This window comes from Varroa jacobsoni, unplaced genomic scaffold (assembly GCF_002532875.2).
Source record: "Varroa jacobsoni isolate VJ856 unplaced genomic scaffold, vjacob_1.0 scaffold_312, whole genome shotgun sequence".
Classification (NCBI taxonomy): Eukaryota; Metazoa; Arthropoda; class Arachnida; order Mesostigmata; family Varroidae; genus Varroa; species Varroa jacobsoni.
This window is the reverse complement of record NW_019213214.1, coordinates 78,102-92,814: the sequence shown is the minus strand read 5'-3', so window position 1 is coordinate 92,814 and position 14,713 is coordinate 78,102. Positions and strand designations below refer to the sequence as shown.

The 14,713-nt window shown below is 41.7% G+C and overlaps 1 protein-coding gene across 3 annotated transcripts in view; it reads left to right on the top strand.

Annotated features, from left to right (window-relative positions):
• The window catches only part of LOC111259253 (docking protein 3), a 55,586-nt gene extending 40,873 nt beyond the window's left edge, over positions 1–14,713 (top strand). For 2 of the 3 annotated variants that reach the window (XM_022831128.2, XM_022831131.2), the window contains exons 2-7: positions 6,314–6,538; positions 8,957–9,211; positions 10,703–10,940; positions 11,388–11,626; positions 11,901–11,991; positions 13,112–14,713. In XM_022831128.2, coding sequence (XP_022686863.1) covers positions 6,314–6,538; positions 8,957–9,211; positions 10,703–10,940; positions 11,388–11,626; positions 11,901–11,991; positions 13,112–13,437 — 1,374 coding nt within the window. In that variant the 3' untranslated portion in view covers positions 13,438–14,713. Of the gene's footprint in view, positions 1–19; positions 532–6,313; positions 6,539–8,956; positions 9,212–10,702; positions 10,941–11,387; positions 11,627–11,900; positions 11,992–13,111 lie in introns of those variants that run through there. The other variant, XM_022831129.2, reaches the window with a different exon arrangement.

Here is a 14,713-nt window from a genome sequence, read left to right as displayed (position 1 = left end):
ATTGTAGGTTGAATCGATGTGATCCATCGTTCAATCGAATAAATAGACCATTCTTAATGACGTTATGCTTTACTTAGTACTATTATGAATTTTGAGTTTGACTACTTGGCAAATAACAAGGCCATTTTGTGATTCGGTGCACAACATACGACGATGAACAGCTTGGCGTGATATTATCTCTGGTTGGCCAAAAAAGATATCGAACAGCAAGTATTGTTTGTCAAGCTGCCATTGTGGCGCTTGATTTCGAATACGCCTTCACGTGTGCTTGGCAGTACTGTGACCACCCCAGCATGTCATCATTTATCGTAGAATTAATGTATTTATTGACTCGAGTTTATTGTGGGTGTCAACGGTGAGCAATTCGAGCCGCGCATATGGCTGCAACGTCCAAAGAAGGCTTATTAGAACTTAGGAGGGTCACAGAGTCAAAGATCGATCTGCACGAAGACGACAATGAAATCTCGGGCGACGTTTGAGGACTGTTCTGCGATGTTTTTGAAGATGTTCGTCTTGCAAAAAATAAGTACGGTACGCGAGCGGTATCATGGAAGTTGAAGCCAATGGCGGCTGATGCATGATGACGCAAGCTTCCCTCCACGCGTACTTCACATGGTTGTGCAACGTCTTTTGTGGTATCTGTCGTGACCCTTATTGCGCTAATTTAATTAGCTCGACTACGAGCCTTCCGTTGAGAATTTATTTATAGCTAGATGAAAAAAAAACAAAAAAAAAAGGGAGCGCATCTAAAGTGTAGTGAACGCTTGCCGTTACTTATCCGATCAAAAACGCTAAAAATTTATGATCTATGATATACAACTGTAGCGCAAATTTTATCGAGCTACACCAATTCCAAATGCATTGCGACGGTTACGCACTTAGAGATTAAGTTTATAATAGCCCTCAATAACGGATATCTTCACCCGCACGTCGTTCTCGCCGCAGTGCAAGGTAGACGTAAGATTAGCATGATCCAACTACATGGTTCTATAAACAATAGACAAGCTTAAAATTTGCGTATATATCATAAACGCTAAAAACACAATGGGCCTTGTTACGAAGTAGCGGGACGATGTGATTACAAGCGCAGCAGTACCAATGTGATAGTAATATTTTTTTCATGATATCTTCATCACTATCAAAGATAAAGACGATCCTTACAATAATAGAAAGATTGATGTGTGTAGTGTTTACTTCTGGAATGCAAGGTGCCGACAGAAATTGTACTACTACTTTGGCCGTCATTTTGCATACTTGTGCATGTCGGTTAGTAAATCCTTTGTGAAGGCATTCGGTTTACTTGAAGCAGTATACTGCCATCGCTAGCGCCAGGTATTAAATGGAACGACTCCGTTTGTCCGACGGCCTATCGGATAAATGTTGGCCATTCAGGCACCTGTGCCTGACTGTATTGGATGAGCGCGCAGTTAACGATTGCCATTTGTAGGCAGAGCAAAATTTCTTCTGTGCTAACCGTTGACTGTTTTCTGCTTCTATTGCCATCGTAATAGAAGCAGAAAACTGCGACGATTACTGCTCAAACGCTGCATAATGCATAAGCCCTAATAAAATGCTCGTAGATGATCATCCAAAACGTTTAATTAGCTAGTTAGTGCTGCAGGCAAATTATCGTATACGACATGACTACATCAATAACTTTTACTGTAATGTAAGCATGAGTGTTTAGAAATTATCATGCCTATATTACAGTCTTGTTATTTTGTATCTATTCCGTAGATAACATACGCCTCCTGTATTTGTCAGGACCTACATTGTTTGCTGGGAATGTCTGAAAGTCGGTCAGTGGAAAACGGACACCGACAATGCAAATTGCTCCATGAAAAGCAAGTCTGTTACTATAAATAGGCGAAAATGATAAATGTAAAACTGCTATTATATACTTCCTATATATCGCTATAGTGATCTGTTACAATTTATGATTTTGCATGGATGAACTAATTAGGTAAAAATCTCCCACGGGCATCGCTGGACCTAAATCACGAGCTGTCATTTCTACGGCAGAAAGAACGTCCTGAGCTAACCATCTGTGTAAAGCTAAATACTGTGTGCTACTGCTTTGTGATATCTGTTCGTCACGATATTGTCTACGCTTGCCGTACGGCATAATCTGCTCGCAACGACGACGCAGACGACGAAGATGACCGTGGCATGATTTTTCGCTATTTGGCTACGAAAACCGTTTTTTAAACAGAAGCGGTTTTTCCATCGTTCATGTTTTATTCGTCTCTCGGTCCGCATCCTGTCAGCGACAATAATAACAAATATTGTTGTTGTTGTTGTTGCTGTTACTATCACTGTTGAGTATCACTAGTTCTCGCGCGAATGGCGTAGCACGCAGACGCACACGCATACATAACCTTGCATGATACTGTTGGCAACTTATGATACGTGGCCGACATGCATTGTTACCATCAGTTGTTGTCGATCTCTAATTTGCTCCGAGTATCTGAGGATGTTCTCTTTTCCGGCTTGAGTCGCATTCGTTGTTCTTTTCTTGACCGTGTTTCATACTCCATTAGTTCGTACCGATAAGCACGAATAGCGGCTGCTGTGGTAAGGTAAAAAAACATGGCGGCTGACAACGGCAGGAACTGTTTTGACGTAGTCACAAGGAAAGCTAAGTTCGCCCTCTTCACTCGACTTTTTTCCCGTCTGTGACACAGATCTATAACTTATATATCTGGTGTAGAGCTCTGCTGAAAGTAGCTTGAACGTTAACGGCAGCAGCACGCCTCCCACTCCTTGTAATACAGTACTTGCTACGATTTATAGCAATGCTAATAAATGATTCCAATTCGTCTCGTCACAACGGGCAGCTTGCTAATACGGTGTGAGGCCAACGTTACCAGGCAATTCATGATTATATACCTGTCATAGCCGGATACTTGTATCCGCAAATGCTATTACGGTTGTCGGCGGTTCAGTGACTGTAAAGAGTGGACCAAACGGGCGATGCAAGACTTGTGAAGAGAAAAAAAAACCAAGAAAATCAAATATAAACGCAAACGTTCTATGTTTTCTTGAGAAAACTGTTGCCGCTATGAGAGTCCCTATGTATGAATAGGTACGTTTCATGCGCCGCACATGCGACAAGAAAATAATAAAAGCAAAGACTCGAAGCCGATATTCGACTCGGTCGCTTAAAGTGAATTAAGCTGTTCAAAGTCGCTCGACAACGGCGAGGTTGAAATGAATTCACCACTATACGATGCACGCCCGTGTTCATCTGCGCTTTTATACAGCCGGACGTTTGTGTGCGTAAGCGTATGTGGTTGTGTATAGCTTCCAATCAATAAAAAATATCATTGTTGCGGTACAGTAGTTTCACGCTACGGTCTGTTCCACTCGCTGAAGCTCTTCTGCTTCGTCCTAGCCAGGCGGAATGGCCATCTACGTGGTCACGTCACACGGTTTTCTTTGAAAAAACGCGAGTAACATCGACGAGTCGTCCGGTTCTCACGATCAAATGTGGATGAACGGTTGTGCGTTTGCTAGCTACTGAGCAGCTGCCGTTGTTGTCTTGGAAATACTGACGAATGAATACAGGAGGAGCGCGGGGGCAAAAGGCGCCAAACGAATAGCTTGACGTGTGCGTACTGGTCGAGCTATGGAATATGCAAGATGGCACTCAAACTCCGCCAGTCGCTTTGGAAAGAAGCCCTTTGTAACACTATGACAAGAGAAAGGGGATATTTAATTAAGGCTAATTAAAAAATTAAAGATTCTTTAGCTCACAATACAATGGAAACGAAAAATATGATCCTATATATATTTCGTGGAAGTGTCATGCGCTAGAGCCGAGATACTGGCGACGAAATCGACCACTATGAATCGTATATTGTTCTTGCTGTTGAGACAGTCACGTGGATCACATGTTTCGTAGAATCCGGAATTTATCTTTGTTTTCTTCTAATATACTAAGCTTCTTTGAATATCTGTAACTGCTCTGGAAGTTTAAAAAAACAGGACTAGTGATTCGTCAACTCAGGAAACGCTTTGGTCGGATTGCGTCAATTATCCCACATAGATATATATGAGATTTAAACCGCTAACGTCGTTACGATATTAAACAATATTCTAATGGATTAGCTTATACCGATTATTACTCTGGAATCATGGGTCGCGCTGACAGTTGGCGCACAGATGGCAGATATCCGATAGAACGCCACACCTGTAAAATCGATCCGTTGCATACGATAGCTAGTTAACACCGGTCTGCCGTAATCTGAGGTTAATACTCGGCGCCTGTTACAGCATGCGGGCTCTACGAAGCCAACCAGGCTTGCCAGTACTACTTCATAAACTCGTAAAACATGATAATGTCTAATCGCATATATCGAAGTACGTTGGATTTCGGCGTAGATATATTTGTCCAACAGCAGTAACTGTCGCAGATAGCCCGGCCGAGATAAGTAGCCGAAAAACGGAGCAAATCTTGCGGCAATCCTTGTTGATACGGCGTCAAATGCTATTTTCCGTTGCTTGCTTGCTTGCTTGCCACTGTAATAGCTTCGTCTGAGTGAGCTAGCTTATTAATCTATACGTAAGACGGATAGAATGGACGCCCGCACCGTACGATCCACTATTGTACGATGTTGGCACTAACCACTGCTATTCACGCTAGTATGTGGCCATATGTGGTGAATAAACGATGATTTTTTCAAATAGCTAATTCTTTTGTTGTGCTAACAGAACGCTGGTACGTTACGTACAAGTACGCGATAAAAACTTTGCCGTAAGCTAAGACTCCCGCTGCATGTACACTTTGCCGTGTAGCGACAGCTTCGTTCAGCGCTATCAACTAACATCATACAGTTTTGGTGTCGCCATTTTTCTGCTGTTGTTTGTTATCTACATGTTGTTAATGTTCTGCTGGAATTCAATATGGACCAATTACACCAGGGCCAAATTACAGTGTAGGATAGCACTAAAACGCAGACGCTGCGGGCCTAGGGCTACTTCACTTGTAGAAAAAAAAAAACTCTTAAAAATCCGTTTCTATAGACGCCTACATTTATGCGCACAGCTTGATTGAACGCGGGGAAAATTTAAACTTCCTATGATATTACTCTACTGGACATATCTTGAAACGTTTGCTAATTAGCAGAATCGTCTGTCAACCTGTAAACTCATCCGTAGGTAACTCGCGGGAACGAAGCAGGGAGTGCCTTTCGCGAGCTAAAGAAAACTGAAAATGTATTTATTCATATTTTTAAGTTTGATCGGCTCTCGAGAGAGACTAGAACGCGGGGCTAAAGTAATATTCATATAAAATCTTGAATAAATCAATTTGAGATAACGCGCACAAAATGAACTCGGTTTATCGCCAAGTAGCTGTGCCGTTTTTGCAGCTACGAGTATTATACTAGCACGATTGATACAAAGGTATCCGAAATACTGTTAAGAGCCGCCATTGTACACGCTTTAGCGGTAATAAGGAGACATCTTGACGTACAACCGTAATAGCAGCAACATCAATGATCATGGTGACAGCTGCCTATATCCGCGTACTGTGTTCTCGTATGGCGGAACACGAATGAAATAGCTATACAGATAATGGGATTAGCGTACTGATGGCTCTAGCTGTGGTGATTTCGTCACGAAGGGAGGGGAACGTTGTTATGCTCTACTGAAGCGCGCTCTGACCGATTCGTTTATGGCCAGCCTTCGCAGATAGTTCACAATTCGCTTATCAGGAGCTTTCCTATTGTCAACTGGCAACATGGAGTGGCACGCTGAGGAAAATGCTCATGTCGACATTTGTTTCGTTCTATAGTGGTGTGTCATTATGAATTATGAGGTTGCTGGATCTGCCTCTCGTTCTGGAGTATTATTACACAGAGGTATTATGCGAAAAAGCCATTTATAAAAAGAGTCGCAGATTACAATATAAATTAAAGAATCGCCTTTTACAATCTGTGGAATCACGTGTTGCTGCAAGCTGAAATACTTGTCCCACTTGCCGACATATGTATACACATATACATGTTGTAGAAAATGCTTATTGAATGCTGGAGCCCCTTTCTGTCCACATTGAGCGTTTAACATAGGTGCTAACTGTTGGTCGTAATAACAATTAACTGCAAAGGAAGAACAACTTGCAAATATAACTCTAGGCTATCCAAGAGCTATAAGAATAAACAGTTCACTGTTGTGACTGCCCTTATTATTACTATAGTCAAGTGTTCTGCCCTAAATACATCTATCCAATTAGAATTACAATTGCGCTAACATGTGAGCAAGCGGACAAGTCTCGTTTTAACTGTTAACGTCTCAATCCATTTGTTTGCAGAAATCCTGGTCACGTAAATTTTGCGCTCTTTTCGATACAAGTCCGCAGGGTGTCAGGCGGTTGGAGCTGTTCGACAACGAGGAGCAATTCGAAAAGGGCACTGGAGGAAAGATACTTGTCCTTGAGGATGCCGTTAAGGTTCAGACGATCTCGCGGAAGGATAGCGCCAAAGACAACAATCACGCACACCACAAAGACAAGGACACCACATACAATATATTTGAGGTGAGGAAAAAATTTAAAAAACTGTTATCTACCAGAAAGTAATTGTCTGGAAGTTTTAATATATCCAAGGCGAACTTTCCTGCGCCAGACGAATGTCAGCAGAAATTGTTATCAGCAGAAGTTATCCGATAGGGATTTTGTGCTGTAAATTGTGCGCTGTAAAAAAAGCCTCACGGTGAGTAGGGCGCAATGAAAAACTTCAAAATTAATATTTGAATTGGTCATTATTAGCACACTATTGACAAAATACCAGATCGATTTGACTTATGCTGAATATATGAGAAGCGCTTGTGTGGATGTTCATTTATATTGGACATCAGCGATGCAGGATCATACATTAAACTCGCGGGCCACCGGTCTCAGAGATATACTTCCATTTACATTGTGGTGTCGAATGGCGCGCCTTAGCACAATGTTCCGCCGTTCCAATAAAAACGCTGCATGGTACTCCTAGCCTGGAAATGCTATGGGAGGTCTTATTTTGTTGCACTGACGCTAGAAAATGTAAACAATAACGTAATGATGCATTGAGCAAGCATTCGTTGAAGAACTTCAGGCAGTTTGGTAGTAAGTTTCACTATATATTCTTCTAAAGAGCTGTGAGTAGGGAGTGGTTTTCGTAAAAATAGACACTAAATTGGATATGTTGCATTTTATGTCTATTAATTAACCCGAGTTTTATTCCATTTTTATTTGTAATCTTCTTGCCGCGCTTTGGTTCCATTGGCTCCGAGCGCATACCACATTCAATTTAGTCGAAACATTCACACCTTTCAAGTAAAGAGACATCAAACTGCATTAGAGAACAGTCTGATACTCATAAGAATCAGTAAGGGTCACAAAGGACTAGATGACTAGCCTTCTATCCGTTTTTTGCTTACTGGTCATCATCGTATCCAAATTTACCATTTCTTCCCAGTACACTCAGAAATTACATATATAACTGAGCAAACGAGTATTTCTCCGAGAAGAACTCCGAGCGTATCTTTCGAAACTCCGATATTGTGATGTGAGCTCTGAAAGGTCACTCTAAAAAAATCAGAACCGAATAACGCAATATCGGCATTCAAATGCTGCCGGAACGGAGTGTAAGTTCGTGTTTTTGTAGCAATGATATTGCAATAGTAACTAATCGTGTCCAGTTAATTGTTCTGGCTTTGTGGCACAACATAGGGTGCTTCTACGATAATATGCCCAAGATACCTGGTTAAGTCAAAGGTCCCATAAAGTTTCCGATGGTTAAGTGGGATTCATTGGTTGATAAAAGTACTGATCGCTATCCGATAAGATCTATCATAGTTGATACGAGACTGTGTGCATGCATATACTCGTGGAAAATCTCTCTCTAAATCGTAGAAATCTATTGTAAATGATAGCTTACTCAATGAAGAGCTTTGGATCTGATTTGACTTAACAGCCTTTATCAAAGTATACAGCTCGTTCCTGGCCATAAATTCTCTGACTTTTAAACATACAATCTTCCATCGTTCTCCTCGTCAGGTGTGAAAATTGCTGGCGTTTTAACTTGCTACGTTCATGAGACGAAACGCCGTGTACGTTTTTTGGGTCATTATATTCCTATTTTGTAATTGCACTAGTTACTCTATTATCAGCATGGGCGACGTTTTCGGAAAGTCAACAGCAAGTTCCAAGGAAGGTAGGTCTACTGCGGTACAACGTGGCGAAGCATGGCTCCGTACTTCATACAATGCTGTTTGCGTAGGCGACACAAGTTTCCTGCGAGCTGCCCTCCCTCGTGCCTCGTCCCGCGTGGGGTCACCGAGCTCTACCGATTTCACTACGAAGCCGAACAGGTCAAGACAGCACAAACATGCACAATTGCATGAACGGACAATGAGCAAAATGGCGAAATCGTTTGCCGCCGTGTCGCTCTGCACGAGAATATACGAGCCTGTATCGCCCTTCGTTAGATATAACGTCGGCGCCCTGTAGCCGATAAGAGAACTTAGAAGAAAGAACAAAGCAAAATGGCTGATATTGTTTTTTAGAAAAATATGCATGTGCTTAAATTATGTAGCACTGGTTGATCCATGAAGCAAAATACCTTTTAAAATCATATAATTAAAAGAGACCAAGAGTTTTTGCTTCAAGTCCTGCCAGCGACACATACTACAGTTTTTTTTTCATTTCGATCTTTTAAACTATTAAATGTTCTTCCACCTTATCTACATCCTACATGGAGTCAAACTCTGGCTGCTTGCTGGAAATATTGTGACTGCATATTTATTACAGCTGCTTTGCCAAGCGTATTTTGAGTCTTAACCGTCTTCTAATGAAGTATGCTAATTATATCACCCACAAACCACCAGCCCTATTCAAAAATAAAATAGTTTTAAAAACAGTCTACAACGAAATTTCAAGAAGTGCTATTTTGTCTTTCATCTGCCAATTTTACAGATAACGACGGAAAAACGTAGTGTTCAATTGCGCGCCGAAAGTCCCGCCGAGCTTCAGGACTGGATGGACCGGATAAGGAAGGTGGCGTTTCCCGATAAGAACCAAAATATCATGTACCACAACAACAATTCGAACGTTGAACTGAGTCATAACATGAGCAGTCATAATAATAACAGCGACAACAGCAAGCCCAATGGGTATGCTGTAAGAGAAAACGATCTCTACGGAGCAGTTGAAGATACGTTCTGTGTAAAGGTAACTAAGATATACGAGTAACATGTCATACGTCATAGCCGTTCCGCAGAAGCTCTAAAGCCGCAGCTCTGTTTCTGAAAAAAAAAACAAAAACAGAGCTTTTGCTCTGCAGCAGGAATTCTCCTGTTTCTATTGGCTCTACCTTAGATTTCTTCACATCTGTACAATACAATTAGGAGATTTCAATTTATGTGTATAAATCGAGTCTTTTAAGAAGCCTTCTTTAGCTACTCTAAGTGGTGATACTGATCAACTTTGAATGTCGCTAGCTGTTAGAGGAGACTAACCTAGCCCATTGAACTTCCTTATTTGACTGAAGTTGGTCTTCCGATGTTCGAGCAATGCACAGATCTCTCGGCCAACAAAACAGGCGAACATACCGGTTCGTTTATAGACAGCCATTCTCGCAGCTCAGCCTCCCGTTTTTAATAGCCGGTTCCCAAGGCACTGCGGCGTAGATTCAAACAGTTGTAATCCAATACGGATCTAGTAAAATAGACAATACCGTTTATAAACCGGTTGCAAAGTAATGACATGTCGAGTCGCGCCGCAATCTGCATCCATTTGAAGCTTCAGGTAAAGCACTGGCCTCAGAATTCCGATAAATCGGATGCAGTCTCTATGTGGATGTTTGTGCAGAACTTGAACATCATTTCTTTTAGAGAACGTTGTCGCAGAAAACCCTTTTCTCTTCCCGATGACAATCTTCTGCAGATAGAATATTTCTTCCGCCCTGTTGGCAATGGATGTGTCTAATTCGTTGACAATAATATTTCCGCTGGGTTTATGTAGGACCCATCTTTGAGATGACTCATAGTGCACACAGGCGATTTATGCAGTCACTAGGTCAAACGGTAATTCGCTGCTTCGCAGGAAGCCTTTGAGGTCGTTAGGTATGTTCTTGTCGGAACGGAGCATGCACTTCAGCACGGTACAGTTTATGTTGACATTCACAATGTGGTTTAACGTTCAAACCCAGAAATCCAATTCCGAAGCTTAAAAACTAGTTTTGACAAACGCTGTCAGATATCGCTCATTTTTTTCTGAATATTACAGTGCCCTAGCGGCACTTGTTTGAGCTGTGACTTTCTAAAAAAAAAAAACAATATTAGCTAGGCCTTTTATTGGTCATACGATTTAATCGTGCAGGGAATTGCCAGTAACCAGCTTAGACAAAAGGTAGGTAGTTCAGCAAATACAGAACAGTTCGAGAAAAAAACAAGTTTTAAATCGAGCGAATGAATAAAATATGCTAGTACCCAAGATTGAAGATTTAATGATCTGAAATTAATTTTCAACGCGTATGCGAAAAGTAAAGATTGTTGTACAACTTCCTTTTGGCATTATTTTACACGCATTATTTTGTTAACATCTATTTCATGCGTTTTGTCAATGCTATAAATGACTTACCTATGGGCGTGTTGCCAACCGTTCATCGTACGCTATCACATTACCAAACTACCTTGATCAACGGGTTGATCAATCAATCAGCTTGTGAGTACGCCCGCTTCGGAGAAATGCGGCCTAGATCCCACGGAGCTAAACTACGTTATCGTGCTGACGGCAGACTCGATGATTCTCAAGTACGGCGATCTGAACAATCTTTATGCGAACGACGAAAAGTCTGACAAGGCCATCTTCGAATGGCACTACGCGTACATCCGAAGATACGGTATAGTCAGCGGATTCTTCAGCTTCGAAGCTGGCCGTAAATGCCCGTCAGGTGAAGGTAATGACCCAGATTTTTTAAACAACAGAGACCCAACGGATATAACTCATTGCTGCAAAATACTAAATAAAGGGGATCAAGTACATAGCTCACAGTGTTCACTCTTACTGGTCCGATAGACAGCAGATACTAAAACAGCAGTCCTTATATAATATAGCTTGGTTCACTATATTTGTCCACTTCAACTCCAGCTGCTTCTTATGTTAATGAGAATAATGCAACAACTAATCAACTGATTTCCATAGTAAATTAGTGACTTAACTGCGAGTATTCGGGTTGGAGAGATACTATGCTCAATTGGCTGGTAATTACACAATTTCCTTAGTTTAGGGACAGGCGCAAAGCTCAAGGACGCTGTACCGTTATGTTGTATATACAATATTTTCTTTCTTGGCTTTTCATTTACTCATATCGTATAATTCGCTCCGGCAACATTTTGTATCGCAGGCTTGTTCTCGTTTGACGCTCCAGACGTTCGTAAGATTTTCGAATGTTTGGCGAGCTATATGAAATTGGCGGGTGAGAAACGTCGCCAAATGAAGGCTGCAGAAGCTTCGATATTAGTGACGGGAACTCCTTCAACAGGGCGGCTTGCTATAGCAGCAACCGGGCCGGACGATGCCAAAGCGCATGGGAAGTCAAGATTGAAGCTTCAGCTTAGTGCTGGATCTCTCGACAAGGATAAGGTAGCGTGAAGGCGTCATGTACTTGTTGTGCTGCACTGTTATTATATCAGGAACGATCAAAAGACTGCAGCAGGTGTTGCAGGCTGATGTTCCGTTCGATTGACACTTTTACGCTTGCATTGTTGGCTTCTGCAGTTCAGGTCGCATTAAAGAAAAAAAACTACATCACTATATAAATGGGTTAATTCGTTTTTCTCTTCAGTTTCTTCCTGTGTCTAATTATTATTGCCTGTTATTGATGTATTGTATGTTTAACAATGCTTCACTTTTCCAGGTGAGCCACGACGAGAACTGCGAGGGCTGTAGACAAATGAGTAGCAGTAGCAGCGGCAGCTCAACTCACGAAAACGACTCGATCACTTTCGGTAAAAATTTGTTTTCATACTTCAAATCGTTACAGCCACACATACATGGGCAAAGTTTGTTAATACATCATACAAAGTAATCGCTACAAACAGCAATATTAGAACTGTGCCTCTTTTTTCTTTTCGTATTGTCATACTCATCGTATTTTAATAATAATCGGATATATTGTAGAAGTTTCAATTGGCACATGACAAATTCGACCACGAGAGCTCTCCCCCAAAAGTAGAAGCGGCGTCACAGGCTTTCTATTATATGCGTCCCATCGAGCGACAAACGTAGAGGCAAACAAACAAACCCAATGTCGTGTCTCCGTTCAAGTGCGGGCATCGTCCCGAGGGACAGCTCACTGCTGCCGAATCTGTTTGCACCTGCCCCTTCGGTGTGAGGATCTGCTCATATGCGGGCGCGGCACGGCGCATAGCTACTCGTTTAGCATAATGTACTGGTGTAACATTATGGCAGTAGAGTAAACACAACCAAATGGCACTACCGGAACTGATCTGCTCCTGCAGTCGCGTCAGATGTTGCCGATAAGATAAACGGCAAATATCATTACAAGTTGGCGTGATCAAAAGCTTTCAGAATTGAACAGTCGTAAAAGGAAAACGAGAATAGAAAGCCGATTGTGCGGTTGCTGATTTGCTATGCAGTAAGCCAATGCTAAACGTGTAGAACATCAGGAAATCTGAGGAGCCAATAATGCTAAACGCTAATGATAAGCCGCGGATCAGTAGGGACAAAAAATCCATTGGCATGCCGACCAGTCTATTATTACGCAACGAAGTGTCACTTTCCGCGGTTCAATCTGGATGGAAGTAAGTCGAACAGAAGCTCGTTGCCCTTGCTGGTGGCTGTCTGCTGCAGACGTCGTTAGGTAACAACGCTTGCTGCAATTACCTGCGAAGTAACATCTTCGCTATAATGGAACTTCGCAGTGTACATCCCAACCGATGTCTGCTATGCTAAACTGCTTATTTCGTTATTGTTCTTTTCATAACTATCGTTCTCGTGCATGATACCGAGATGAAATCACGACGTTAACCTCATTCGTAATCTATGAGGGTATAGAATGGGTTCTTTTCGCTATTATTATTTATTGGTTATCCTTCTCCGTTGCAGGGCGAGCATGTGCGGTACCTCAGACTCCAGTGAGCAGTATAGCCGTCTATGCGAATATTACTGACCCTGACTCGACTACAAGCCACTCGGCGTCAATGGTTAAAAAACAGAATGGCCACGGGAGTGTAGCCCTATTGAATTCAATAAATGGACCTACTAGAGGTCCGTCAGTGGAACACATCGTCGTTGGCGATGGCGTCGAATACGCTCGGGTGGTCAAAACGCACTCTGGGCCCCCTCCACCGCCTCCGGCCCAGAAGGTCACCCAGTCTATTGCGATCACGCGAATGCAGTCAATCGAGACACTTGAACAGGGCGCATGCTAATGAGCCAGAAAAGATGATAGAGCAACAACAAAACGTCATCAGTGGGCGTGACAGAAGTCATCATTTTAGCACAGCCAAGCCTCCGTTGGTAGTTGCTAAAAGATCGTTAGCATTCCATGGTCATTTTGATAGCAGACAGTTTAGTAACAGTAATAACCGGACATAAACTGTTATGTACACAAATACACATAAGTAATATTTAAGAGTGTAGCAATGGCTAGAGTCGAACAAGACTGAGGTGTAATGCAGTTTGGTAGAGATCGATCACATGGAAGGTTTGGCGTTGCATTTCGTACGGACCGTAGGGGACTCCTGATAATCGCGCTTTATATGCGCGACGAGAAAACTCTTTTCAAAGAATAGGTGGCGGCATACTATGGTTTTATTCCGAAAGAGCTGACATAGTCGCAGATTCATCCTTAAGATTTGCAAATAGATCTGCGATCCACCTTCAGTAGTAACAATTTGAAAATAGAGCGTGACGTAAATCAAATAGTTGAATTTGCACGAACTTGAAAAATGATATTGCGTTATATTTGCCAAACTGTGGTTATAGGTCGTCTCAAAATATCATTAATAATATCAGTTCCATTAATAATACGATCAACTGCCTGAAGTAAAGCTTTGTCGACTCTGTATAATAACCACAAAAATGCTTGCAAAGGGCCTGTTCAAAAGCCAGGCTTCAACAACGAGTCAAGTGGATTCCACATACAGATGATACATTACTAGTGGTTTGCTACACATTGTATATGGCTATGAAATCATACTAACAATAGACGAAGTGTCAAGGTCACATTTTATCGTAGCGTTTTAATTAACTCAATCACGGTTTAGCCTTTAGTACGGTAGGAACAGCAAACATCATTTCGCTTGTCATCTACGTGGCATATGAAAATGGCAAATTCTGATAGATGGTGGATCCGTTCTTAGGCAAACACTCAACGGCAATGCTTAATCAGAGTATGATATTGAATAGAAGTCGCGTGAAAAAAATCACTAGTTTATCACAAATAAATGAATCCATAGGCTTTCAATGGACCGTCACAGTGGTAAAATGTTAGTCCTGTCCGCGACAGATTGAGAGACAAGAAGCACTATTATTATTATCATTGTTGTTGTTGTTATGATTATTATAACTCATATTAACGAAAGCGGGTTGCATAGTGCCTTGCATAGATACATAGGATAAAGTTGAGAAAAGACACTTGTGTAAATTAAGTAAGTCAATGATACGTAGAACACTGTTGAGTTTCAATAAAAAGTATAAATCAAT